Raw genomic sequence first — 27,902 nt, forward strand, 5'->3', positions numbered from 1 at the left:
AGTTTAGCCTGCAGCCATCAAATATCACAAGTATGACTTAAAATAAAGCCCTAAAAAGTTTAGGGTGTAGAGGAAACGGTGCAGAGCAGCACAAATCTCACATCAGTTCAAATCTAGCACTGTCATGGCTCTTTAGCCCGGTCAGAACTCCTCACAGGAAGTATCCTTAGTCTTTAACTACCTGATTTGCACTGGTGTCAGGCAGAGAGAAGCTATCTGTATTTTCCTTGTGGCCCACATCAGAGAACAGCCCCAGGATTAAAGTGGTGCTGAATGGTTCACATCTATCCTACTAAAATCCAGGAGTTCTCTGGAGCAAACTGGCCACACAATACTGCTTGTGGGGGCAATTATTTTGTATTTTGCCCACAAGTATCTTCCCAGAGAGTGCAGAGTTTCTACTCTAGATGGGTGCAAACAAATGCTAATATGCTGTAGACCATCACAGACCTACAACAAAGCAGGGAATGAATCAACATAACACGAATGTGCCTTTTAAGATCCAAATGGCTAAAAGCATGTGCAAACTGCAGGGCAAAAATAAGGAGGTAACAACTGTGAGCTCAAGAGACTCCCTCACGACAAACTCAGACAGGACCTGACAGGGAACATAGCCCTAAAATCTTTCCCTCTGGTTCAAATCCTCTAAACTGTCAGAGGAGATCATCATCAAAGAGCACACAAACATACTCAGAAGTCCAAAACAAACTATGAGAAATAAGCACAGTGGAATTAAATCACGCAGAGCTGTGCTACGGTCACTTGAAAGCAGTGCTTTAAACAACAGATTTGTGCAAAAGGAGCTTATTTATTGATTTTTTTTCAAGAGGGTGCAATTGCTTATGTCTGACAGCTAAAAGCAGACACGAAAAGTGAAGGATTTACCCAGCAGTGCAGTGTGGTCCATGAGCATCTTGCCTTTGTCTGCATATTCCTCACTGTAGAAGTCACCCATGAGCAGCAACTTGATGGCTTCCTGCTTGACCGCATCGAAGAAATTTGACTGAATGGTGCGAGAGACAGATCGCGCCCCATCCTTCAGCTTCCCAACCTACATCAAACAGGAATCATCAGTGCAAGTGCCACTGAAGAGTAAACCAGACAGCCTCCTTTTACTTGTGAATAAAGAGTTTTGCCAATTTTCTTTACCTTGTGTTTTCCCTCAAGGGCACGACTGCCAGTAAATACTCTGCTCAGATTATGACCGTTGAGAGTCCACATCACTTTGTAGGCCTCCACAAAGCGCTCAATTATAGATTTAGAGTTCAACCCAAGGCTTTCCAATTGAGTGAGAAGGATCTGGATTAGGTGCAGGAAGAGAAAAAAACATCCTCAGTCTAAGTACCTAAGTATCCTCAGTTTAAGTACTCCAGCCAGCACTGTTCTGTATCATAGAGCTGGCAAAACAGACTTGCATAACTGAGGCTTATGCCCTCTGAGCTGTCTTTCCCGTAGGACAGACAATATAGGCAGTATGGGCAACCAGGAAAGGTCCTCTGACAAACTCACCTCTAGTGCAATGAAGGATTGAACACTGTTAGTACGATTCAGGCACTCCAAACAATTCATTCGAAAAGTACCTGTCTGCAGACTTTGTTAAGCAAACACAAAAGGAGGAAGGGGAAAAAAAAAAGTATATTTTAAAATAACATCTAATCATGAGTTGATTGAACAAGATTATCAAATGTTCAGCCTCAATATACCCACCCACATTTTGATGGTGCAAGCACATTGTGCACAGCCTATTCCATTCACATGGCTCATGACTGGACTACAACTGCAAGGCTGTATTACCAAACCCATGCACTGGCAGCTTTGCAGATTCCAAACAACGGAGATGCAGTTAAATCAATAATCTATTTAGCACCAAGGCTACATTTTGTCTCAAAATTGTATTTCAAGATGGTGATTTACACTCATGGTCTGAACACAAGAAACCTGGGAATAGCAGGACAGGAGGTGCCTGGCCATGCTGGGACAGAGGGGCAGGGACACTCACCGTGGACTTACATTCTCGCCCTTTGTGAAGATTCCAAAATCTTCCCAGTGCAATTTCAGCTGAGGCCTCAGCAAATTTTCCAGTTTCTCAGTTTTCCCACCTTTTGCAAATTGGTGGTAGTCAAAGTTTATCATGGGAGTGTCTGCCGCATGGGAAGAGGCCCATAGCAGTTTCTGTTTAGATGGAGAATGAAAGAAAACAAATCCTGCTCAAGGCACCAGCATGCTTTTACCATTACTAAACTTCAACTGCCTATCACATTTTTAATATTGATAAGTTTGTGGGGAATTTCGAAAGGTCAGACATGTAAAAAGCAACAGAAGTTCCATATTTGTTTGCTTCATGAAAGAAAAATGGATTGTTAGACCCCAACTTTTCTGCAAGGCAACTCAAAACATAACTGCAAAGCGTATGTCAGAATTGCTGCTGTCTGCACCTTGCCTAGTACCAGCCCTGCAGCAGGGCTGCTACCTCTATGTGTGAGGGCACACAGCAGCAGTGATGCTCTGGGCAGGCTCAGGACCAGAACCCTGGTGGGAAGGGTGTCCAAAGTTGCTTATGGTAGAAGAGCATTACAGTGTATGGGTATCATTTTTAACCATTCCCAAAGTGCCAAGACATGGGAAAACGTGGCCCTACATTTAAGTAGAGGGTGCCTGGGGAGGAAGTAAGACAGAAATTATGTCGCTGGAAAGATAATGTTAATGTTTGTGGTAAGCCACAAAACTGAAAGAAGAGGCACAAATAGCCTCATTATTCCATCTCCAATTTCCATGACCTCACATGCATTTCCGTAATGACTACAAATTTCATTAGTATCCGTAACAGATACAACAATAACACATCCTGCTCTCCACGACAAAGCCAGAGAGAACTGTTGTATTAATTCCAGCTACGGAAGCCTTTGCCTATTCCCTCCCCTCCTGCACATTCTCATCTCAAGAGATGGATGCTTTTCTCCACTCAGACCGCAACACAAAACTGAACAAACAACTCTATTACAATAAAAGAGTGCATGCAGCAGCTACACCAGTACAATTGTACCAAGTAAGCCACCGATCCTTCCCTGCAGAAGCAAATGTAAAGGTGTTGCATGGGGTTTGGAGAGAGATGAGCAAAATATATTTAATTACTGCTAGAAGAGCCAAAACACTTGGTATTCGCTTCTCCGCGGTCAACACCTCAACCTGCCTTCACAGCTGACGGCACTAGTCATGCACTTCAGCATGACATTTGCCCACTGCCTCAGTGGAAATCATTGTCAGAGTATTCTTAACTACACTACAGCCCTGCTTTTACTGTAAACATCATTACATCTATTATAAGGGATGCTCATGACAGGAACAGCATTACTGGGAACAGTATTGATCTTTGGTCTGGTAACAGCTGAAGGTAAGTTGGTCACTTACAATTTTTCATTTGTTCCCATGGAATAAATAAATGGTTGCAGTGATGTTCTGATCAAGGAAACCCAGCAGCAGTAAATACACGAGTATTTTTAACAAACTCTGATAAGAACTGCACCAAGAACTGGGAGAAGTGGAAGGAATACAGGCAAAGGAAGTTGGAGAAGCAAAGAAATAAGTTAATGACAGAAGAGGGAAAAGAGTTTTCATTCCTAATCATTCCCCTTATTTATTTTTAACTCACCTCCTTTAAATCATCTAAGTAAAAATAACTATATATTCTTTCCAATCATTTATTAAAACAGAAAGGTAAAGAAAAGACCAAGAGGTGGTTGTTTCGAATGGCTACAAAACTTCAGTTTCCGATGCTGTCAGTCTAAATTCTTGCAGTTCACAGAGTGCTTTCATAATTCATTTATATTTTAATACAAGGACAAAATTTGACTATTTCAACAAAACCAGTCTTTATTTAAATCAAATGAACAAATGCAAGGTCTTTATTCTTGAGTGGCTCTGTTTCTCACTTAATTTCTGGTTGTGTGATCCTGGCCAGAAGAGTCTTCCAGAATGTGAGAGTTTGATAAAATACCAATATCATATTCACAAGAAATGTCAGATTTGTATCCTCGTGAGTCATTTGAACACTTCAGATGTGATTATCTCTTACCCTTAAATTTCAATGTTTTTGAAAAATAAGCTTTAAAAAGTATTTTAAAGTTAGGGAAATAGAGAGATTATAGGGCCTTAGCTGTCTCATGCAGAAATTCAGGAAGAAGGTGACAAAAGATGCTAGGACCAGACTGCACACCTGTACCTTCCTCACTGCCTTGCATGCTTTAGCCATAATCACTTTCTTTGCCCATATTCTGTACAGGGGGAGACTTTCACTTGGTTGCTTTCCACTGGGAAAGTTGATAGACCTCCCCAGCTCTTTTGGAGGAGGAACAAACGATTGCACAGAAAAACTGCCAATGAACTCCAGACACTCCTTGTCTCGAGTACATTATTCCAAAACAGAGGGGTAAAAATCAGAAATTATTATTTACCTACAATTTTCATTTTGCTTAGTTTCACAGAGTAAATATTTTGGCTCAGAACTGTTGCATTATTCTTTACCAACAAAAAACACATCACACTTACTAGAGATGTGCCCTTAAACCATTCTTCATATTATTCTTAGGAAGACACACTCCAAAGTATCTGTGTTGGATTTCTAAAGCAGCAGGCACTTAGGAGGCAGACTTCCATCAACCTCCAGCCAGATTCAGACAGCTACTGCGCTGCTGCAAATCCGAATTGGTGCCAATCTGTGGCTTCAAGTACATTTTAGTTTTACAAATCTGCACTAGAACTCAGCATAGCTTTAATTTTACAAGATCTGACATTCTTGCTTTCAGGTATTATTTATGCCGAGGAACATTCAGGGGCCAGGAAAACCTCTCTTCATACGCCAGCCTCTTATCTGGTGCTCAGGCAGCCAATTCCCATCACAATCAGTGCAAGACAGGTATTTCCTATTACAATCAGAGCAAGACAACTGGCTTATATGCAGTGAGTCAGGGTCAGGGCCTCGTGCCCGAGCAGTTCTGGCCATTCCCATGAGGTACCTGACTGCACAGGTGACTACATACTATGACAAAGCTGACCACGATTAGTTTTCACAAATGTGAGCTACTCTTAGGAGAATTACAGCACCGTGTTTTTTAAAGTCAGGTTAAAGAGAGTAAGTATAGATGTATGAAGAAAGAAGCAGGAAGGCAGTGCTGGAAATTAGGTCGTAAGACTATGAAGCGCCATTCTCTCAGTAAGTAACACCCAGTAAAAATACAACATCATTTCTTTAGACATACGGTTCATCACCTACTGGCCCAGAAGGGAAACAGAAGAACATGGAGGCTCAGGGAAAATCAGCAGTTTAAAAAAAAAATATTGCTTTTACCTTAAAAGCTCTGTCAAGCACCTCCTCCCCTCCTCTGCTTCCCAACAGGTTAACGATCACTTGTTTTCCATACTGCTCTTTCAGAAGCATCATATGCCTACAGCAAAAGTAACCATAATAATAGGTGCTAAACAAATCCAGGTTATGTTGCCTACAACCTTTTTCAAAATACTAAAGTAGAGATCACTGTTTTTTCCATCCAGCAGAAAGTTTCAGCCACAGCAGCTACCGACATCTTCCTCAGTTCCCTTGCAATCACTTATTAAAGCACAAATGGTGAAAGCATGCAATTAATGGACACAGTATTTTGTACCACACTTATAGAAATAAGCATCTTAAGGCCCCAGATCTTTTATGTCACTCTTAGTTTTGATAATACCCTTTGTATGCTCCCACCTTTTGGCAGTCAGCCTGAGAACTACATAGAGAAACTACATAGGGAACTACATAGGGAAAACATAATACACTTCAAGAGGAATTGCCCAACAACTTGCAGGGCTGAGCATACAAGAAGCAGCAGCAATAGGGCCTACAACTCCAGTGCCAAGGCCAGAGAGGCACAAACACACATCATAGGTGACAGGGTTCTAACATCACTGAACTATTGCATCATTGAGACATTCACTCTCTATTAAATTAAGCAGGAGGGTTAGCAATTATAAGAAATGCTGTGCTGGGTCAGACCAAAGATCCTTTTAGCCAGGTGGCCTAGTCCAGATTCTTCAGGAAAAACACGAAATAGGAAAAGTGGGGGTGGGGGGGGTGGGAGGGTGGAGGTGTTTGGAATATATCTCCAACTTCTCAAGGTCTGACATTTAGGGGATTCTCAAGTCGAGAGCAGACTTGCAGAGGCACCCATTCTCTCCTCAATGTTGTTGTTTGTTTAAGTTGACACACATCTGCTACAGGAGCTGTGGTGGCTCATCAAAAAACAATTAGATCTTAAAGCCATCTTCCATCATGTACTAACAGCACTGCAGTAGTTAGTACCTAAGAGGAAGCTGGATAGAACTACACAAGAAAAATAAAATAAACACTCAGACTCAAGAAACATGGCTAGAGATCTTTTCAGGCATTATGTATGTTTCTGATTCTGCAACCAGTTGTCTGTATGCCAACTCTTCCCATACTTTTGCACATCTCTGATCCCAGCATCAAGACCTTACTTCTCCCCGGGCACTGCCTCCTTACAACAGAACTGCTGAAGCTCAGCTCACCTGCTCAGGTACTACAAGCAGAACTCCCACAAGATTTCTCAGGGAGAGAGGATGAAAAAGATCCACTAACAACATTACAATTCCCATCCTACAGTGCCTTCTCAACACCTTAAACTATGTGATGGTTAAATGCAACTCACCAATCCACTCTAACACTCTAGAAAAGTTGCAGCAGGTTGTTAATTAGTGTCTTTATATAAACAATCACTTATTCCTTGACCATTTTCAAAGAACTTTCTTTTGCAGATCTGTAAGCAGAGAGATCCCAATCTTCACCTACCCTAAAGGCTTTACTGTGTGCAAAGAAAAGAAGGAACAGTGCAAGAAGCAAGCTATTCACCAGTTCCATCGGGGGAAGACTGAAAACATTCTTGAAGCTAAATGGTCTTACGGTGCTGTTTCTTGCTGAGGTAACTCTGAACTTCTTGGGCAGCACAAGAAGATGCTGAATAAGTTACTGTTTTCTTCTTACAGAAACTATCTCTGCCGTGGAATACAGACCTCTAAGATGGAGGTTCAGAGCCACTGGCAAGGCAAGTTATCACGGCACTGGATGACCACGAGGCCGTAAGTCTAAAAGGCATGTTAATTCAGTAGGATTTAAGAGCACAAAAAGGCTTGGGGAACGTAGGCAGGGATTGTTATGGTGCACAGTCCCTTTGGATTCTAATCCCTGTTTGGAGTCTTCAGTGCTGCAAAACTATTAAGAGTCACTGATGTCATGTTTGCTAACAGTTGCTGTAAATGAAACCAAGGAATTAAGCGTCTTTACCCAAAATCAACATCAAGCCCAATTTGCCAAAACTGAACCAAAACAGAAAGTAATCACATGAGCTGATGCAGGTTGACAATTTCCCACAGGCCAAGTTCCTGATGTTCTTTTCAGACAGTGTTCCCACTGATATCCATGGGAGTTTGCCCTTAAAGGATGGCACTTCATAGTCAGACATTCAAATGAATCAAGCTTTTTTTTAGTTTCCAGCTGGCAAGCAGAGCCTTAATGGTTTAAGAGGGCTTACAAGCCAGTCTTTGGGTAAAATAGAAAAGCAACAGCATAACAGCATCATACAACACTGACCACAGAGTAAGATACTGTTATTTCTGTAAAGCAGCAAAACAGTGAGGAGAAAAATAAATTCAGAATTGAGTAGAAGCAGTGTTTGTTTTAAATTACCTGGGTTGTGGTGCTAAAGAACACGTTCTGTGTACCTTAAGTGTAAACTCACATTTATTGGGTCACAAAGGGTTACACAGACCTTCCTTTTGCCTATCGCTCAGTATTTCTTAGCTTTTACAGCAACAAGCCAGGAAAACAAACTAATTCAATTACCATTGAAAACAGTGGAACGAAGCTTACCTGTCAAAGGCAGGAGCATTAGCTTCCAAACCTCTGTTAAGCCTTAGATGATGAGAACCCACCTAAAATAAAATATTGGAAGGAAAAGAGAAAGAGAAATAACCTCTTAAACTGCTAGAGTCCTAAATCACTAGATGTCTCCCTTTTTCCTTCAGAGAAAAACATCTCTAACAGCACCAGACACCTCTTAACAGACTCCACACACCCCCACACTTAATAACCTGAATACAAAAGCCACAGCTTTTATTAGACAATAACATTTACAATTACAAGTGAAAACACAATTATCATTAAGCAAAGGGATACCTACACATCTTTTTATGGCCAAACAAATCACAGTCCTTTGCCAGCTTCATCTAGCAAATATCCCACACTGCCTCACAAGTATGCTGTGTGCCCAGCATTCTTCCTGCCCTTCCTTCGTTAGAAAAGACTGTGCTTATGCCAGTTCCATGGGCTGTGTGTCCTGAGTTCTTTCATCTTTCATTATTTACAGAAACTAAAAAGCATAACAACAGTCCTTTGAAACTATGATGGATGAAATCCTTCACTGTCAATCTAATAAGACTTTTAATACGGATGTCAACAACAGTAGCCTCAAGCTCCTTTTGAATGCTACATAGTTACTGTAGTATGCAAAAGGCTTCTTCTCTATAAAAACTAGCCTGCTTTTTATTTATGGGATCATGCATTATTTCCTGTACTTCATCATCTTCCTTTGCTTTTCACAAGGTTGATTTCTGAAATTCTTTCTAGCACCAGTGCTAGCACTCTCCCATCCAAGGAGTAAGAGTTATGAGCATTCACCAACATAAGTGAAAACTGCATAATCCAATCCAGACTGGGCAAAACAGCAGACTGTGCCCCTACTGAAAAGATGAAAATTCCGTTTAACTAGAGATACTACCCAATGGCCAAAATTCTTGGGGAAAAGCTCTATGGATTCATAACATACATTAACAACAGTGCTGGATACAGCTACACCATTGGCAGGACACAAGCACAATATATCAGACCTGCTTAACAAAAAGAAGCAAGCGTTGCAGTGGATGGTGCTAACAGACAACACAGATCCTTTAGTTTTCTTTTTAGTTCCGAATAGTTCCAGTAATTCTGTATGGTACCTATGTGCTAGGCTTAATGACTAAAGAAGTATCAAATAATCTTTAAAGAATCTAAAAAAAAGCAGTTCTAATATGGATCCGCTCTACTAATATGTATGCATGTATGTGCATATTTGTTCCAGTTGCTTACCCCTCTATTCAGAGACTGCAGAGTGCTATGGTGATTTTTACTTGATCTTTTAACTGTATATAAACTGTAAGTCAGAGATCATATACAACCTGCTAGGCTTGATGCAATCATCTGATGAAACCCTACATCTCTGCCTTGATGAAGATCATATTAGATCATCGTCACCCTTTTGACTGAAATCTAGCAAACACACCATCCAGACACTTTACTTTGTTTGAAGGTAACATGCTCCTGCAGAGCTCCTGGTATCCCTACGTACTCCAGTTTTATCATAGAGGTCAATATCATCCAGCCAAGTAGGCATTTCAGGAGGAAAGGTTATTACAAATCAAACTGAGTGTGTTCTAAAGATACTGCTTTAAGCTTCAGCCTTGGTCAGTAGGGCACAATCCCTTAGAAATAGTTCCCTGTAGAGGCACGTGAACACATTAAAATGTTACACTTCAGTTAACTATAGCCATTTACCTGGTTTAGTTATGTTTATCTAAACATGCAAAAAATTACTATAAGGAAAACCTAAAATAAAAGAGTTCAGCATTTTCATGAAGTAAACTCTCCAGCTCATTTAAAATGAAAACCAACCAAACAAAAAAAAAATCCCACCCAATATTTTTTACGTAATGAAAACCAACCAAACAAAAAAAAAATCCCACCCAATATTTTTTACGTAACTTCTAAATTATAAGCAGCAAGACATATAAGTAAGGTGATTATTTTTTTACCTGAAGCCCCGGCTGCTCCCAAAACACTGGAACAGAGCCTCTGATCTGCACAAAGGAAGAGACGTCATCATCCAAGTAAATTGTCTGAAAAAATAAGAGAATGAGTTCTGCAGTTAGATCTATCAGTCTGTGACCTCTTCATCAGGTGACAGTTTAAGACACTGAACTCAAAGGGTAGAAAAGTAAACAGTGTATCTCACCGTATCCACTTACTGCTCAGTCACTTTTCCATAGACTCACAAGCAGTGGAACAAAGCACAACGTATTTGCTTTCATGGCATCTTAGCAGATTCAATTTACTACTCACCAGAAATGAGAGAAAATTTCAAATAACACCACTGGCAAGACAAAAGGAATCTTTCATCCACAATGAAGATGGATTTGATCTACTGGTGGAGACACTCAGGAAAACCAGCCATATACTCTCCCTCTGTCTCTCTCACAAAATTTAACAGTGCAAAATGTCATTGCTCCTTGTGACTGATGATGGGTCATGTCAGGTGTGGGATAAGCTTACCTCTTGCTTTATTTACTATTTCTTATTTCATTGCATGTTATGCCTTGTCAGTGTCCAAATAAATCTCAGTGAAAGCAGCAGCTTTGCCACTCCCACACCAAGATGCAGCAAACAGCACGCGATCTATTTTTCTTTTCCAGGAGGCTTAAAGCAAGAGGCTCCAAACTCCCCACCTTCCTTCTCCAACCTGACCCCAAACTCCCCCTTCATATTTGTTCTTACAATCACTACTAACAAGCTGACCTTGGGTCAAATCTATGCAAAGTACAAAGCCAATTTCCCCCTTTGCCTTCCCTCTTTACCAGCCCCGAGCAAAGCGTTACATTATGTTAACTTAGCACAAAAGGCACTATCTTCAGACTCAGTATGACCACAGAGCAACTGTGCAGAGCCTGGCTCACTCCCCTGGCCTATACTTAGCAGTGGAATCCTGGCTGTTTTCCACTGGGGATACATGATACGCATGATACACATCTCTGTTATCTCATGCATGACAATGAGTCTTCTGTGGCCCCGCAGAGGACCAGTATCCATACCGATCATCCAGGTACCTGCTTTAACTGCATCATATCGTTTAGCACAACTGCTACCAGCTGGCTAGTAGCTCCCAAAATAGAAAAGAACATGAAAATGGGTTACCATACAGCTTTAATGTGGCTTGTACTTTTGGATTTGCCACTAGACATGCTGGCTGCATGGCTCAGGGGAAGTGCCTTCATTTACCTTGACCTCTCATCTTCATAACCAGTATCAATGCACAATTTTTAAAGTTACACACGTGTAAAGATCTGAGTGTGGCTACGGGAGAGAGAGATACATATTTAAATATTCTGTCACCAGTTTCATCTAACTGATCTTTATAGTATTATTGCAGAGCACTTGCAACTATCCCCATTTCACTAAGATAAAAGATGTAAGTGGCTTCATCAGGGATATAATGCCTGTATTAGATCAAAAGCTAGCCCAGTTGTAGTGCAAAACTGTATGTTTCCATGGTTTTAGCTTCACACCAACAAATTAAGAACCCTTCCCTGTTGCACCTCATCCTAGCACAAGCCCCCTGCAAGGGGTTTTCTCAGAGAAGCTTCCTAGCGAGGCCTGCCTCACAGCTTGAGAAATGTGGCTCTAAAATACATTCTCCCAGCAAAGTTTTCTAATCATTGCTGGTACCCGAGTGCAGGAGCTAATTCCCATGGCAACACAGTGATGCACCTGTCTTTCACTTCTGCATTCAAAAGAGTTTGCCCTGCAGTTGGCCTAGAGGAGGAGCAAGTAGGCCCACCTTCTTCCTCTTTATCATATCCTCCCTCAGATAGGTCATACCATGATGAGTCAGTGAGTTCTAAACAATGAATCATTTTTTTCATGCAGTCATGGACCCAGAGGAGCCAATTCAAAGGTAAAGCAAATCTGTGTAGCTCCACTGACAGCTCAGCATTATCCTGACTCACACCAAATGAGGATCAGGCCCTGAATCTATGCAAAAAAGAGTCTGGTCTGGCTCACTTCAGATTTGGCGCAAATCATCACACCTTTGTGATGTGATGAATTGAAATGAAACATCTAATAGTGATGATTACAGACAAAACTTCAGAGGAGCTAATTTAATGGATAGTATTTCATCACATTGCAGTCCACAAACATATAACCACCCTTCTTTATGTCAAAAACCAGAGGAAAAATACTGACCAAATATTTCTGCCTTTCTGCATTAACAGATGCTCGTGTTTCCACTTATGTTAGATGATTCAACACTTTAGAGTTAAGAGATGTTTGTTATTACTATTACTCACATTTTCTGTTCACTGGTTTTCACCCATTACCCCTGCTAACTGTTTTCTGCTCTATTAAGCAGTCCATTTGGAGAACTGAACAACAACAAAAATCAAGCTATCTAGGGATCATTCCTGTGATCTAAACAAGATGCCCCCATTCTGATGTGATGGGCTGGGGATGTCCTCTGCCAGGATGAGGTCTAAAACAGTACTCCCCTATAATGATGGGGCATTTTAAAGAAACTGATATTTTTATGCACACTGCCATGTAACTTTTAGAAATGCAGATGAGATTTTTGAACTGGGAGCATGGCCTCTTCAATGCAATCATTCACAACAAAGTTCTCTACATTCCCACATTTTTTTTTTCTTTTCACTTACAGGGTTCATCATTCTGTTCTTTGGAGCAATTCTGTGGTCTTTCACAATCCTCTCACCTCATTCTCATGACCCAGATGAATCTAAAATTATTTTCTTCCAAGCTGCCAGTGAGTTGGAAAAAGACCTAGTATTTTTAATGAGTGTGAGTATAACACCCTTTCCTCACCAAATCACAGAATGTTAGGGTTTGGAAGGGACCTCAAAAGACCACCTAGTCCAACCTCTCGGCCAGAGAAGGTTCACCTAGATTAGGTCACACGGAAATGCATCCAGAATTTTGAATGTCTCCAGAGAAGGAGACTCCACAACCTCTCTGGGCAGCCTGTGCCAGTGCTCTGTCACCCTCACGGTGAAAATTTTTTTCCTTAGACTCTTTTGAGGTCTCTTTCTCCAACTCCAGAATCAAGGGTGATAATACTGACAGTAAAAGAGAACATTTCTCAGTTTTTTGCTTCTGTTGCATAGGGCCAGACCTTGCCCCTGTGATCCAAGGACCTTTCCTGGTAACGCAAGCTTCATGCACAGGTACTGCCAGTAAGGTACTGAGCAAGAAGCAAACTTTTACTGCCTCTGAGCAGGAAGCAAACATCTACAACAACCAGCTAGTGTTCTAATCCCAGCGTGCTGTTCCCATTCATTGCATGCAATAATGTATTCACTAATTTCCATCACTCAGTTTCATTAGAAGGAAGCAATTATCCAGTCACAATTTTAAATGGCAAAATTCATTACAGACTCAAGGGGCACAGAGACACAGTCCATGATGAAATGGATACTCACATGGCTTGTTCTGGGATCCCCAGCTCTGCCACACAACCCACAAAGAGCACGGATAACAGATGGCCTACACATACCTCTCCTAAGTCCCTTTAACTCAGACCACGGGATCCAAGGATCTACTTGCCAAAATAATCCTCTTCGCCCCATCTGGGGCCATACTGGAACTTGCTCCAGAAAATAAATTAACCACATGATTGCGTCTATTCCTCTTCTGGAAAGCTATCCAACATGGTCTAGGCATTATTGTGAAATAGGGATCGTTTTTCTTAATCCATGCCCGACATTTTTTTTAGACTGGAAGAAAGGGAAAGTTAATTCAAATTCATGGCATTTCCATTTAATGCCTCATCAAGGTTTCCATTTTCTTCTTTCCATGAAGGGGAAAACAACTGAAACTATTCAGTTAACTTTGGTAAATCTGAATTGTTGAACTGTTCCCTTTAAGTCACATATTAAGATACTAAGAGTTTATCATGACTTTTTGGAGGATAACTGGGGGAGGAGCTGAAATGTAAACAGTGACAAGCACACAAACTAAATGAAGAAAGCATGCTTGTTTCTCAACACTATCAGCAGAAGAGAATTAAAAGAATGTGGTACAGTCTCAACTTTAGGGGATTACCAGGGGACGAAGAAAGGGTAAAAGAAAACATTTAAGCAATCAGTGGGGAACAGACACTGATTTTCCAACTACTTGGGGATTAACTGCAACATGCAAGTAGAACAGGCTGCCATCAACTTCCAAAATATGGGCAGCAAGTCTGGAAGTACACATTAGAAAGTTTGCAATAAAGCCCTCTTTTCCCTTCATATTTTGTTTTTCCTGAAGTGTTTCCCACCATTCTTTCCTTTTTTTTTCTTTGTAAAGATGCAAGCCAAATGATCAAATATCTGAAAGATCTACTAGTACCTTTTTTTTTCTTTCCCAAAGCAAAAGCGAAGTGAGATATTTAACTTTTTCCCCCCTTTCCTCAAATACTGTGAGTCACAGCAGTTAAGTGAGCCCACAAAAAAATGACTCACTGCAGAGCTAAAATGCCACACGGCTAACTCAGTGGGAGACAAAAGCATACCATCTATGCATAAAAGAGCTGCCTGGAGATAAGACTAATTGTTTCTCCCTCTTCTAAAAACAGAAAAATGTTAGAAGTAATTCCTATAAAGAGGGAAAAAGTCCTGGCTTTTCAGAATCCTAGGGTGCTATTTACCCATGAAAGCACACAGCCAGCATGCCATTATACTGTACAGGCTGCAGCAAATGGAAACAAAATGTTATTCAGCCAAGATATTACCTCATAGGCAATTAGTCAGTAGTCTACTATGAAAGTAGGAGAGAGTTTATTCTAGGACTCTTCCTTCCTAATGGTAAGTGGATGCCAGCTTGAACTGGATCTCAGGCATCCCAGTAGTTAGCCCAACTTTGCTTTCTTAGGCCACGTGGCTCGGTAAGACTGGTGTTTATCACCATTAGCAACAGCAACCTTCTTTTCTCTTTTAAAAACAAAAATCAAACAAAACCACACAATCCCATAAAACGCCAACCCCCCCTTATAATTATATCAGCCTACTCGAGCCTTTCGCTTTACAACCGTTTCACTCTTGCACTTTTGCCTACCCAAGTGCAGAACTCACCAGACTTCAGTCCTCCCACCTGACGGCTGAACAGGAACAAAGCACAGCAGCAGTTCCTGCGAACAGCCCAGTCCAGCCCCAGCTGAGGGAAGCATTAGCAACCGAGTACTGCTTTGCCACTCACCAGGAGCCAGTCCTCAGGTTTTCTGCTGGGATGCAAAGGCCACCTTGCTTTTCATGCGAGACATTTGCAACATAATGTACTCCAGGAATATAATTAAATTGAATGACTTACTTCTGACCCAACCAGTCAGCAGGATAGCAGAAGTAACTCCCGTAATTAGACAACTGCTAAGTGCAGAGCCGCAAATGTGAGACTGATCTGAAAGCTGACAACCCTTTCTAACATTCTCTTTGCATTTCAGCAAGAGAACATTCTTTAAATCCTGACTAACGTACTTTGCATTAATGCTCATGAGAAGGCACTCAACTAAAACAGCAGATTGTACCAAGTTATTACTTAAAATGGCAAATATGTCCCCTCTTCTGTTCCCAAGTTCCAGGAGAAAATTCCATTTTTTGGTGAGCAGACCTATTTGCATCTCCCAATGCACTGACAGACTTTCTAGAAAGATGTAGATGCTGCAGGACTTGACTTGCAGTTGCTTTGGAGCTGAGGGACAAAAGGGAATTATTAGCAAAATACAGAGGCTGACATTTGAGACCCAAACACTGCATGAGAAGACCTTGGCATCCAACAATTGGAATTTGTGGAAGCTGGAACAGTCAGTGGAAATGCAGACAAACCAGGAAAAGGTGGGACACGAGCAAAAAAGCCACCTGTATGCCCTGATGAGAACTCTGGGAAGAGAGTCACGTGTAGCATTGTGCATGCTTTGAGCATGTCTTGGGGATCAAACCTCATCAACAGACTGGGGAATACCGGTCTGCAACTCCACCAGGCCTTCTGCTGAGCAATGCAGCTCAGTCTAAAGTAGCTCTATGCATGTCCCCAGGAAGAACCAGGTGAAGAGGTTAAAGCTGTACCATCAAGGCAACATCTTGAAGAACATTTTCAAGGTGCCCAAACATTGCCAGATTTTGGACAGACACCTGAATGCATGTCTACCTCATGCAGTGAGGTGCCAGAAACAACAGCACTGAGTGTGAATTCCTACACTTATACAATGCTATGAGGAAATACCAGTGCTGAAATACGGATACTTTTGAGGGTGACTGCCACCCTTGGCAGACAGGCACAGCCCTATAATGACACAGCTATAACTCTTCTGGAACAACTAATGACACAGCTATATTAAGTACTGCACTCACTGCATCATCTACAGATATCTCACTAGCCTTGTCTTAGGAGCATCACCTAAGCAATCTAGTTTCATTGCATATGCACCTACATATACAGACACACACATACACATTTAAAAACAATCTATGCTCCTTACAGTTTTGTAGATCCAACCAAATTTTAGAAGATCATTACCCTTTATTGAAAGCTACTACCAGCTCTTTATCTATTCTCCTTATAGAGACATCCATTTCCGTATGATGGCTCTGACTGCCAGTAATTACTACTTCTATTCAAAAAGGAAAAGGTGATTATACTTGAATAAAGCAGCACTGGTTTGAGCTGGCACAGAAGACTTCAGACTCTTCAGGGTCCACTGCTTTTTGTTCATTTTCAAGGTAGTAAGCTAAACCACATCTAATAAAATCAATTGACTGTTATTTTGTTTGGCTGAGTCAAACAAGGGAACCTGCTGAATTGCATTTCACCCACATTTTGTCTCAGCATCAGCTGGAAATAAGGTTTTTACTACGGATGTATAAAAACTGTGTCATAACACCTCTCACTAGAGAAAATCTCCCCAAAAGCAATGGGGAATATAGAGCAAAGCGTCTTTCAAAATGAGCTGCAATGAATTTGCCTCTCTCTGAGAGGATGGTGGATTTTCTCCATTTCCTTTAGCAGCCAAATATTATTTGCTCGCTCCCACTGAACACAGCTCCTTTGCTGGGTGGCTTCCTCTTAATGAGAATGATACATTTCACTGCTGAGAGTTCTTTACCACAGCACCACACACACTATTACATTCTATAAATGTTGTCCTCCCTGATCTGCAGAAGTCCCATGAGGCAGGAACTTAATAATCACCCTCATTTTATAGCTGAAAAACTTACACTGCAGAGAACTGATGGCTTCAAACCAATACAGCAGGCAAGAGTAACCCGAGTCATGAATATTTATGATCATCAGATCATTTTGTATGATTGTATGATTCTAAGCAACTTCCTTAGAGCCAAAAGCAAATCTCAGCTCTAGTGTTTTCTGAAAAAAAACCAATCCTAACCAAATTCTTATACATCAGTAATATGCCATTGTAGTGCAAGAGACTTTCAGTGGCTATCGCAGCAAACCTAGTGGCATTAACAGAGACAAATAAGTGAAAGAAATGAACTGTAGAGACCATTACTTTGTAGAAAATCTTTCAAACTGGTTCTTCTCCAACATTCTATAGCATGGGAAACATGATGAATTTTAGAAAAAAAAATAGAATTTAAAATGTATGCAGAATAAGTAAAAGTGTGACATTTATTCTGGAACAGATTTGAAAACATTCTTTTGTTTGATACATGGGACTTATGACTGATAATTCTAAGCAAGTTTCATGCAATTGAGAAACTTCTTGTTACGTACATTGATTATGTGTGAATTAACACACAGAGCTCTCTGAATTGTTTAAAATCTCATGTCTGTATTTCACTACAATATCAAATGGCCAGATTTTCACATTCAGGGAAAAAAAGCAAAAGTATTAGTGAAAACTGTATGCATGGAAAAGTGAGAATCACAGATTGCAAAGAAACGCTTAATGGGCAAGAACAAATAGATCTTTCATGTAATAATGTTTTAAATGCTCTTGGAAAAAAACACTTGGACTCCTTTAACTCCTGCTGGAAACTATGTCTCAATTAAACTTGAGTGGACTGAATTATTTAAAGCTATTGGATACATCCGCTTACCTGCTCTGTCTCAACGAAGTTAGACACATGTCCATCATCATTGACCCCTCGGATGTGAAACCGGGCACCGGCCCGCTCACAGCTGATGCGGGAGATGAGGCAGGCTTTCGCCTTCTTGTGGGAAGCGTAAACGGTGCGGATGTCCACCACGCCGCAGATCACCTTCAGCAGCCAGTCAGAGCAATTCACCTGGTAGTGTCTGAAGGGCACGTGCAGTAGCTGGTTCCTGAAAGGTTTGGCAACATGAATAAAATAAGACAGGCAGGCATGGGTGGCACCCCACAACAATCACTAATTTAAGTAATTAATGTTTTGTGACCCCTCTTCTGTTGTATCTTTATTCAAAACCAGGAAATATGAGGAAGAAATCCTTGTGAACTACTACAGTGAACAGGACATGGTGAATTTTAATAGCACAGCTCCCACCGAAGTGCCTTATATCTTGTACCTCTGTCTTAAAATTCAGATGCAAATGTCACCTTTTGCAGCTCCAGAAATACATTTATATTTAGCAATCTTTTTCATAAATTACAGTGCTGTCAAGATATCTGCATTTCTTGACCAGTATAGTCTAGACCTTAGCATACACTACGGGATAAAGAGCTATTTTAAAACTCAGGATTCTCAGGAAATTTTTTCCGAGCAGACACTAGACCCATAAGTCAATAGAGATATGGCAAAAGTGCTACTAAATTAAAAGTACTGTCTGTTTTAACCTTCTAATTATTTTACCATTAACAACCCAAGAAACCAATCATGTCTGGTTAATAGTGATGCTAGCCTTTTCTATTATGATAGTTTTCCTCATTTCATTTTTCAAAGTGTGCCTTTAGTCACGGATGAAGGCTCTTTTATGATGACTTACTGTTCAAGAGCAGATCTGCACAAGAGTTATTACATCCAGTGGAACGCCTAAAGAATTGTTCTTCTAGAGTACAGCATTTCTCTGAAAAAGGTGCAAGTCACTCCTACAGTTTTAAACTAAATACATAACTGAGAAAGCAGCTCTCAAACAATTTTGGTGTCACTCCCACCTCCTTCTCCTAGCCCTGGTCACAGAGGAAGTCCTCATTCAAATTCCAGTAGATTTTTTTTTGCTGCTGATGCAGTCCATTTAGCAGGCAGTTTGTGTTGCTTATCACTAAGGTCACCTGGCACTTTTCACAATGTAACTATTTACGCCATTGTTTACTTTTCTCAAGGATTTTTTGGTCTGAAGTCTCCCATATCACATAACTGCCTCAAGATACATTTTCTTTGGAACATCTTTTTGCCCTACATTGAATGCTGCCATTTATTCCTGCTCTATAACATACAGAAGAACAAAACCTCTTCTAGGGCTACTTCTAGATTAATCAGAAATAGCAAAGAAGGAAAGTTCAAATACTTACCTTCCAAAAAGAAATTTTCAAATGACAGTATAAGTAAAAGGAACTACTTTAAAGGTTGCTTCTTTATTAAGGACCACCTTAGGATTTCTATCACTGGGAACACAGCTCATTTGTGCCACATGTCTAACTTGACATGCTTGAAGAGCTTTTTGACAGGGGTGAATAATTGGCACAGTAGAAAGCAAGTTTTATCTATCTCTCTTCTGAGTTAAACTCAAAACACTAGGTCTTACCAGGCAAAAAACACATCACAGCTAGAAAGATTATTTAGCCTGAATGAACTGCTCTCTCATGTTTATTAATTATCCATTCTGAACTTTTTTGCTTATTTGTTATTAATCTATTTTGGGCCACAAGACTTATCATACATTCTACCAGCACACCCACTTTAAACTGTACCAGTTGTTTTTCACCTACCTCATATAACCCTCATTTATTTCCAGTACAGCTTTCCTTCCACCTGACTACATTTTTTGTTTAAAAATTGGGGGAAAAAAAAAAAGGTATAGGAATTTAAGCATTCTGCCAGAACTTGTAAAGCAAACAAGCTGAATCACATCAATGGTGACCCCACCTAGGCAAAACAAAACCCAGCATTTGTGTATTTTCCTTTCCACTCAACCAATACTTACCAAAAGAAGAAATAGTTTTTCTTTGCTTTGTAAGCACAAGAAAGTAAGAAGTACAGAGCAGCATATCACAGAAGTGTAAATGTATGCTCTACAGAGGAAACTGAGCTGCAGACACATTAATACTGATGTTTTCAACAGAAACTAGGGCACGTTATCGAAATATTAAACTACAGACTTTAAAACGCACACATAGAAGATACTTCAGCCCAGATGTTGGGATTTATGAACAGTTCAAACACAGCTTTCTATTAGATAACTTTTAAAGCAAATTATTAGAAAGAATCGCAGGGGAAATTTCATGAGAGAGACACACGTTTCTGCACTTTGAGTAGTACAGAGAATCACAGAATGGTTTTGGGTTGAAAATCATCTAGTTCCTGCATTTCCTTCTTAAAACCACAGAATGTCCAGCTATGAGAACTGCATTTCACTATCAGATTAGTTTTAATTAAATAGAAGTTACTTGTTTGACCCAGGTTTACTGTAACTTCATTAAAGGCACACACCCTGTAAAACGACATGACAATGAAATGAAAAGAAGTGCACCTGAAATGTGTATGTTCTTTTCCTTCTGGGAACGTTTGCCCAATAAGATACAGGTAAGAACAACAGCAGATTTTGGTATAACATGCAGTACTAACCAGAAGAACGAGTTACCAGATTCATAGTTGTTATCACCCTGCTTCTGAGCCCGCACAGTCAGGTCAAAGTTTGAGCCTGCATTAGGCCAGGAGAAATAGAACATCCCAGAGTTCAGTATTTTCTTCAAGGCAGTAACACGCTCCTCTTCCTTGCTTTCTTCCTGGAGAGGACAGAAATCTGTTGCAGTAATTTTGTAAACTTCAGCGTCCAGGATTTTTCCCACTGATGTACAGCCTGTCACCAGGACCAGAAAGTGCAGCCGAGCGTTACCTAGAAGGTGACAGACAGTTACAAAAGGGTTACAGGTGGGCACAGGATATGCCATTTCACATCAGTCACAACATATGCAATGCTGACAGGGCTCCAGCAGAGGCCAGCAGCTTTGCTTCAGAAGGAAACAAACACAACCAACACCCAGCCTATCTTTATCCACATTGCTGAGTTCCTTCTGACTACAGGTAAGAGCGAACATTTGCATAACATTCCACAGCACTCATACATTCCCCTACTTTGCTGCATTACAGTGTGCTTTTCCCACTTTATTAAATACAACAAGCTTGGTGTTGAACCACTACTCAAAATTCAAATTTCACTACCCTAGAGCACATACAGTTTTCATCAGATTTGGTTAAAGGGAAAGGTAAGACTCATTTATGAGATAAAGTGTATTCCCCACTGTGGATTTGTCAACTGACTTATGAATTTTAAAGATATGAAACATTCAGCTTTCTTACTGGCTTCAGCTGAAGCTGGGTGTGTTCAGCCAGTTAGGAAGTTTCAGTATTAGCAGTTCTTCAGATCATGCTTTTTATGTCATAGAAGAGTGTACATACTTAGGTGACAACCTCAAACATCACTAAAAAGAATTCCAGCTCTCATGGCTGCAAAGTGTGAAATCATGAAGTAGCTGAACTTCAGGGCCCCAAAACTAAAAGATCAATTTTAAAGCCTGTGAACACCACTCTAATTAGATCTTATGTACACAGCAAGATTTCAACCTCGCTCATTCTCTCTGAAATAATACAGTAATTAAGAAACAGTAGAACAATTGTTCTGAAAACACCGGTTTTGCTCAGAAGAAACCGTTTGACTCACTGAAATTGCCTCTAATGGAGACAATGTCATCCCATTCACTCCAGTTAGTAAGGAAAGGTGGAAGTAAGCCAGGATTTATTGCTCTAGCATAACAGAAACAACAGCTGACCTGCCATGAGCAAGCTAATTACCTAAGGGCACAGCGACCGACAGGAACAGCAAGATTTCAGACAGCAAAAGGAAGACTTTGTAGGGCCACTCTTCATCCCTCCACAGTGGCCCACTGCCTGAAAATGCAGACCAACTGTCATGCAATTACTATTTTCTTTCCAAAACCCCAGCAAGGGGAATCCTTGCTTCCAGATTACAGGCTGGCCACAGAAACTTGACTTAGGGGTGGTTTTCAGCTGAACCAGAATATTTGCGTAGGCATATGGGACTGGAATGGCAGGACAAGGTGGGAGATTAGATCTTATTCATTCTGTTCTGCTGACTCCAGTTTGGCATAAAGGCCACTGTAGGTGGCATTTACTAAAAAGCGCTGCTCGACACATTTCTTTCTGTAACAAGGGTGTGCTGTGTTCTCCTTCTTGCAGGCTTTTACGAACTACATCTTCTACGTATCTCCAAATGACACAGTACTGGAGGGTTAGAAATACATAAAGCCTGATAGTTTTTTCCTTCTTTGCACGTTTTGCATAATTACAAAGGATTAAAAGAGTAGGAGATACATTACTTATAACCAAGGTAGTTCATACCTGACTAAATACTGCCTTGCAGCCTCCAGAAGGGGTTAGGAGGCATTAGTGTCTCTCAGAATAGCTAATAGCTTTTGTGAGTGTTGAAACCATGCAAAACTAAGCAGGTTAAAACAAGCTTCACTCAGGAGAATCTGGAAGCAACACATAGAAACACTACTGCTATGCCTTACTATCTGTCAGTCCCAGGCACAGAAAACCAGTAGTGACAGACTCAGAGAGCTAACTGGCTGGGATGCTGAGACAAAGCATACAAGCACTTTCACTGGCTTCAGTGACCTTAAGCTTTCCTGCAGGGTTGAGAAGAGATGGAATGTGAAAGCCAACATTAAAATAGCTCAAAAGAACAAATAATTAGCAATAGAGGGCTTGTTATCTGTGGTTCTGTCCTTCTGAACTTCAACCTCTACAATTTGTTTCTCTCTCAGGATATGTTACAAAACTGCCAGAATTAAGAAACCCTATAATACTACAGCCCCAGCTTAAAACAAATCTCTGACTCTGCACCTGGGAAAAAAAGTCTCAAGCCCCGTCCCCTAATTCACCTTCATCCCAGGTGGTATTTGGACAGTATCCCTGGGAATCAGCTCTGGGCTATCACAGCACTGTCTGCAAGGGGAAGATGCTTGCCTGATGCACATGCTGCTCTTGGCAGACAGTGCAAACTAATCACAGTATCCTATTGACAGCACTTGAACCTGTGCCCTGCCCCATTTTTTTCACAGCACAAGTGTAGCCACAGGGCCCTGAGCAGAGGTAGGGCTCCTGTCACCTCTTCACTTTTTTAAAACCTCCAAATGCAAAATTAATGCTATTAAGCCACTGTTTTGCTATTCATACACACAGAATTACAAGGTTGGAAAAGACCTTTGAGATCAAGTCCAACTGTTCCCGTCCTATGCTAAATCATATCCCTAAGTACCTCATCTACCCATCTGTTAGACACATCCAGGGATGGTGACTCAACCCCCTCCCTGGGCAGCCTGTTCCAGGCCCCGACAACTCTTTCAGTGAAGAACTTTTTCCTAACATCTCATCTAAACCTGCCCTGGCACAGCTTTGTGCCATTTCCCCTTGTCCTATCTCCTGTCACCAGGCTGAAGAGACCATCACCCACCTCTCTACAACCTCCTACCAGCTCAAAACCTCCTACCAACCAACTACCTACAACATGTAGTTGTAGGTGGTGATAAGGTCTCCCCTCAGCCTCCTGTTCTCCAGGCTAAACATCCCCAGCTCCCTCAGCCGCTCCTCATAGGATTTGCCCTCCAGCCCCTTCACCAGCCTGGTTGCCCTTCTCTGCACTCGCTCAAGGACCTCAATGTCCTTTTTATGGTGAGGAGCCCAGAACTGCACACAGCACTCGAGGTGCAGCCCCACCAACGCCGAGTACAGGGGCACAGTCGCCTCCCTAGACCTACTGGCCAGACTATTTCTGATACAAGCCAAGATGCCATTGGCCTTCCTGACAACCTGGGCACGCTCCTGGCTTGTATTCAGCCTGCAGTCAACCAACACCCTCAGGTCCTTCTCTGCCTGACAGCTCTCCAGCCAGTCTCCCCCAAGCCTGTAGCGCTGCCTGGGGTTGTTATGTCCCAGGTGCAGGACTCTGCACTTGGTGTTATTAAACCTCATTCTATTGGTCTCAGCCCATCGGTCCAGTCTGTTCAGGTCTCTTAATCTTTTAATCAAGGTCTAAGAAATTGCCCACCACTAAGATAACACAACTACACACAATGAAACACAGCTTTCCTCACCTTCTCTTCTTTGACAGCAACATCAGTCTATGTCTGGGAACCTCTCCTTCCAGTCCCAAAACTTTTTTCCTCACACTGTCTTGACCCAGTGTCTTTCCCCTCAACCCAGGCTGCCAATGTTTTTAAACATTTTGATAACTATGGCAGATCAGTTTGTGTTGGAAATTGTAATTGTGTCACCTCGACCCAAGCTTTCACTTAAGCATTTCATCAGACTGAAAACACTATTCCAAGGAATAAACCAAAAGTACCTAATATGGCAAAAACCTAACATTACCAGCCATAGGAAAAAGGCTTCTGCTTATTTGCCAGTCATTGAAAGTCTGATTATTCTGGATATACTAAAGCCAAAAATGAATCCATTTACTTCTAAATTTAAGCTTTTAAAAGTCAATGTGGTTCCTTTTCTGGTACGTAAATGTCAAGAAGCCATAATCTTTCCTTTTGAACATAGCTATTTAACATAAAAACCAGCTGTATCAACCACAGCCGTACCTAAATGCACTTAACCTTAAGGGTAGAAATTGCTTCAATTGCTTATATCAGGATGGATGTTGCTACTGAAGCAAGTAATTTCTATAAAAAGCAAAACTAAAAAACTTTCTCAATTTCTAAAAATTGCAGATGCTAAGTTACTTGGTAATTCTTCATTCACTGCAAGGAAAGCAACATTTTTAGCTGACAAGAATTTAATGGCTTTTTTCCATTCCTAAACAATTCATTTTTATTATCTCACAAAAAAGAATGCAAGAAATTGCATTCCTGGTTTACTAAACCCACCCCCTCAAAAAAACCCAAAAACCAAAACCCAGAACATCCCTGCTATCAACACAACATGGAATTTCCTATGGTAGGTGGATTTGTGAGGCCACGATATGAGAGAGGATTTTTAAAATTGAATTGGTTTTATGAAGCAAACTGAAAACTGAAAATATCTCAACTTTCATGGATTAGATCAAATTGAAACACCCAGACATTCCTTAAAACTGGAAGGTATTTCCCCTTTAGACAATCGAGACTATTATGGTAATCCCTGATGCCTTAACTTTTCAAAACTGCAGTTACCATTTCCAATTCTCTAATTATATTGAAAATACTGTTCTTTTTAAGTGTCTGGTGAACTGGAAACTCTTTTTATTCAAGTATAGCACTTGAAGTACCAGGCTAACACCAACCACAACAAAAATACACCAGAACGTCCAGTCAAATTCACCTGGCAGCAATTCCAGGAAGCACATTGCAGGGTTACAACCTCTGAAAGGAGCTAAACAGTATTCAAGGTCTCCAGAACATCAACAGCAACATGGAATAAAAACACTAAAGCCATTAAATGAGCGGTGACTCCTTAAGTGTAAGGGCAAGTAAGTCAAGAAGCTGAGTTTTAATATGCTGGCAAGTACATCCTCAAGATCTAAGAGAGAATTAACATTAAATCAATTCCCTGAAGTCAGTGGCCCTGCCAGTATGACAGCTGCAGCCAGTCTCTGGCGGCTCCCTGCTCCTGGAGTAGGGGACAGGCCACACTCGTGTCTCGAAACAGGTGCCCTAGAGTTCTGATCAAAAAAAGTAATTAATGGAAGTACATTGGGAGGAAAGCTTGTGGTAATTTTTCCTTGACTTCATGTGCAGTGCAGTAGCAGAAAGCATGCTATACTCAGCTGACAGCTGCAAAGTGCATGATGAATGGGGTCAGCACTAAGGCACAACCCAAAAAAAGTTAAACTTTTTCCTGTAGAAGTAATCAAGGTTCCAGGTCTGGCTCTGAGGCTTCACTTTACACCAACAGCCACAGTAGCTGCAGACTGTTTACAGGCTGCTCCACCTTGGAAAAGAACGATTTTTTTAAAAAAGATACAAAACATTTACAAGTAGTTAACGTGCAGTCTTGCTTCGCATTAGCCTTTCTAAACTTTACACAGAGACGAGAGTGATTTAGGAACATAAGGACTGTAATTTACAATAATACCTGTGGAAACGTCCCTAATTCCCACAGGATGCAGTCTGGAACGTCTTAAAGAAATCTCTGAAATGATTTTGGAGCAAGAAGTGAAGTGTTCCTCACTGGTCATGCTTTCTACAGTAACACATCTATGAAAAAGCAGACCCATCTACAGTACAGAATCACAGAACAGTTTGGGTTGGAAGGGACCTTTAAAGCTCATCTAGTCCAAGCCCCCTGCAGTAAGCTGGGGCATCTCTGACTAGATCAGGTTGCTCAGAGCCCCATCCAGCCTGACTTTGAATTTTTCCAAGGATGAGGCATCTACCACTTCCCTAGGCAACCTGTTCCAGTGTTTCACAACTATGAAAATTTCTTCCTTACTAAGGAATCTACTCTCTTTCAGTTTAAAATCCATTACCACTTGTTCTACTACAACAGGCCCTGCTAAAAAGTTTGTCCCCATCTTTCTTATAGGCCCCCTTTAAGTACTGAAAGGCTGCAGTGAGGTCTCTCTGGAGCCTTCTCTTCTCCAGGCTGAACAAGCCCAACTCTCTCAGCTTGTCTTCACAGAAGAGGAACTCCAACCTTCTGATCTTCTTTATGGCCCTCGTCTAGACCTGCTCCAACAGGTCTTTGCTATGCTGAGAGCCCAAGAGCTGGACACAATACTCCAGGTGGGGTCTCACAAGAGCAGATGGGCAGAATGACAGCCTTCTACCTCCTGGTCACACTTCTTTTGATGCAGCCTAGGATACAGTTAGCTTTTGGGGCTGTGAGCCCACATTGCCAGCTCGTGTTGAGCTTCTCATCTACCAGCACCCCTAAGTCCTTCTCCCCAAGGGCTGCTCTCAATCCATTCTGTGTTCAGCCTGTAGCTGTGCTCAGGAGTGCCCCAACCCATGTGCAGGACCTTGCACTTGGCCTTACTGAACTTTAGGTTTGCACAGGCCCACATCTCAAGCTTGTCAAGGTCCCACTGAATGGCATCCCTTCCCTCTAGTGTGTCAACTGCACCACACAGCTTGGTGTCACTGGCAAACTTGCTGAGGGTGCACTCAGTCCCACTACGTCATTGATGAAGATATTAAATAGTACTGGTCCCAATATGGAGTCGCTTGTCACTGATCTGTATGTGGACATTAAGCCATGGACCTCTACTCTCTGGATAAGATCATCCAATCAATTTTTCATCCACTGAGCAGTCCACCAATCAAATTCATATCTCTCCAATTTAGAGAGAAGGATGTTTTGGGAGACTGTGTCTAAATCCTTAGAGAAGTCCAGACAGACGACATCCATAGCTCTTTCCTTGTCTGATGACGTAGTCACTCCATCATAGAAGGCCACCAGATTGGTCAGGCAGGACTTGACGCTGGTGAAGACACTCTGGCTGTCTTGAATAACATCCCTGTCCTCCATGTGCCTTAGCTTAGCTTATAGGAGGATCTGTTCCATGACCTTCCCAGGCACAGAGATGATGCTGACAGGTTAGTAGATCCCAGGTGTGGTGGTTTCATCCTGGCTGGAGGCCACATGCCCACCAAAGCTGCTCTATCACTCCCCTTTTCAGCTTGACAAGGGAAAAAACATAGACTGAGAGGCTCAGGAGTCAAGATAAGGGCAGGGAGAGATCACTCTGCAATTAGGTCACAGGCAAAACAGACTCAACACAGAGTAAAGGAAAGAAAACTCTGATTTATGACACTGCACACCCAGTGACACCAGAGTCGGGTAACAAGAAGCGTGACCAGATTTTACAGCACCTCCCCCAACCTCTCCCTTCTTAG

At 41.4% G+C, this 27,902-nt stretch overlaps 1 protein-coding gene across 1 annotated transcript in view; it reads right to left on the bottom strand.

The window, feature by feature from the left end:
* SYNJ2 (synaptojanin 2) overlaps window positions 1-27,902 on the bottom strand; it is a gene marked incomplete at its 5' end in the record, with an annotated part of 67,436 nt that overhangs the window by 25,640 nt on the left and 13,894 nt on the right. The window contains 9 exons of the mRNA XM_084262362.1: window positions 886-1,051; window positions 1,150-1,299; window positions 1,510-1,591; window positions 2,000-2,172; window positions 5,345-5,441; window positions 7,919-7,980; window positions 9,895-9,978; window positions 17,959-18,184; window positions 20,623-20,893. Coding sequence (XP_084118488.1) covers window positions 886-1,051; window positions 1,150-1,299; window positions 1,510-1,591; window positions 2,000-2,172; window positions 5,345-5,441; window positions 7,919-7,980; window positions 9,895-9,978; window positions 17,959-18,184; window positions 20,623-20,893 — 1,311 coding nt within the window. The remainder of the gene's footprint in view (window positions 1-885; window positions 1,052-1,149; window positions 1,300-1,509; window positions 1,592-1,999; window positions 2,173-5,344; window positions 5,442-7,918; window positions 7,981-9,894; window positions 9,979-17,958; window positions 18,185-20,622; window positions 20,894-27,902) is intronic.

Source organism: Gallinula chloropus (assembly GCF_964237585.1).
Source record: "Gallinula chloropus genome assembly, chromosome: 3".
In the NCBI taxonomy this organism is placed as follows: domain Eukaryota; kingdom Metazoa; phylum Chordata; class Aves; order Gruiformes; family Rallidae; genus Gallinula; species Gallinula chloropus.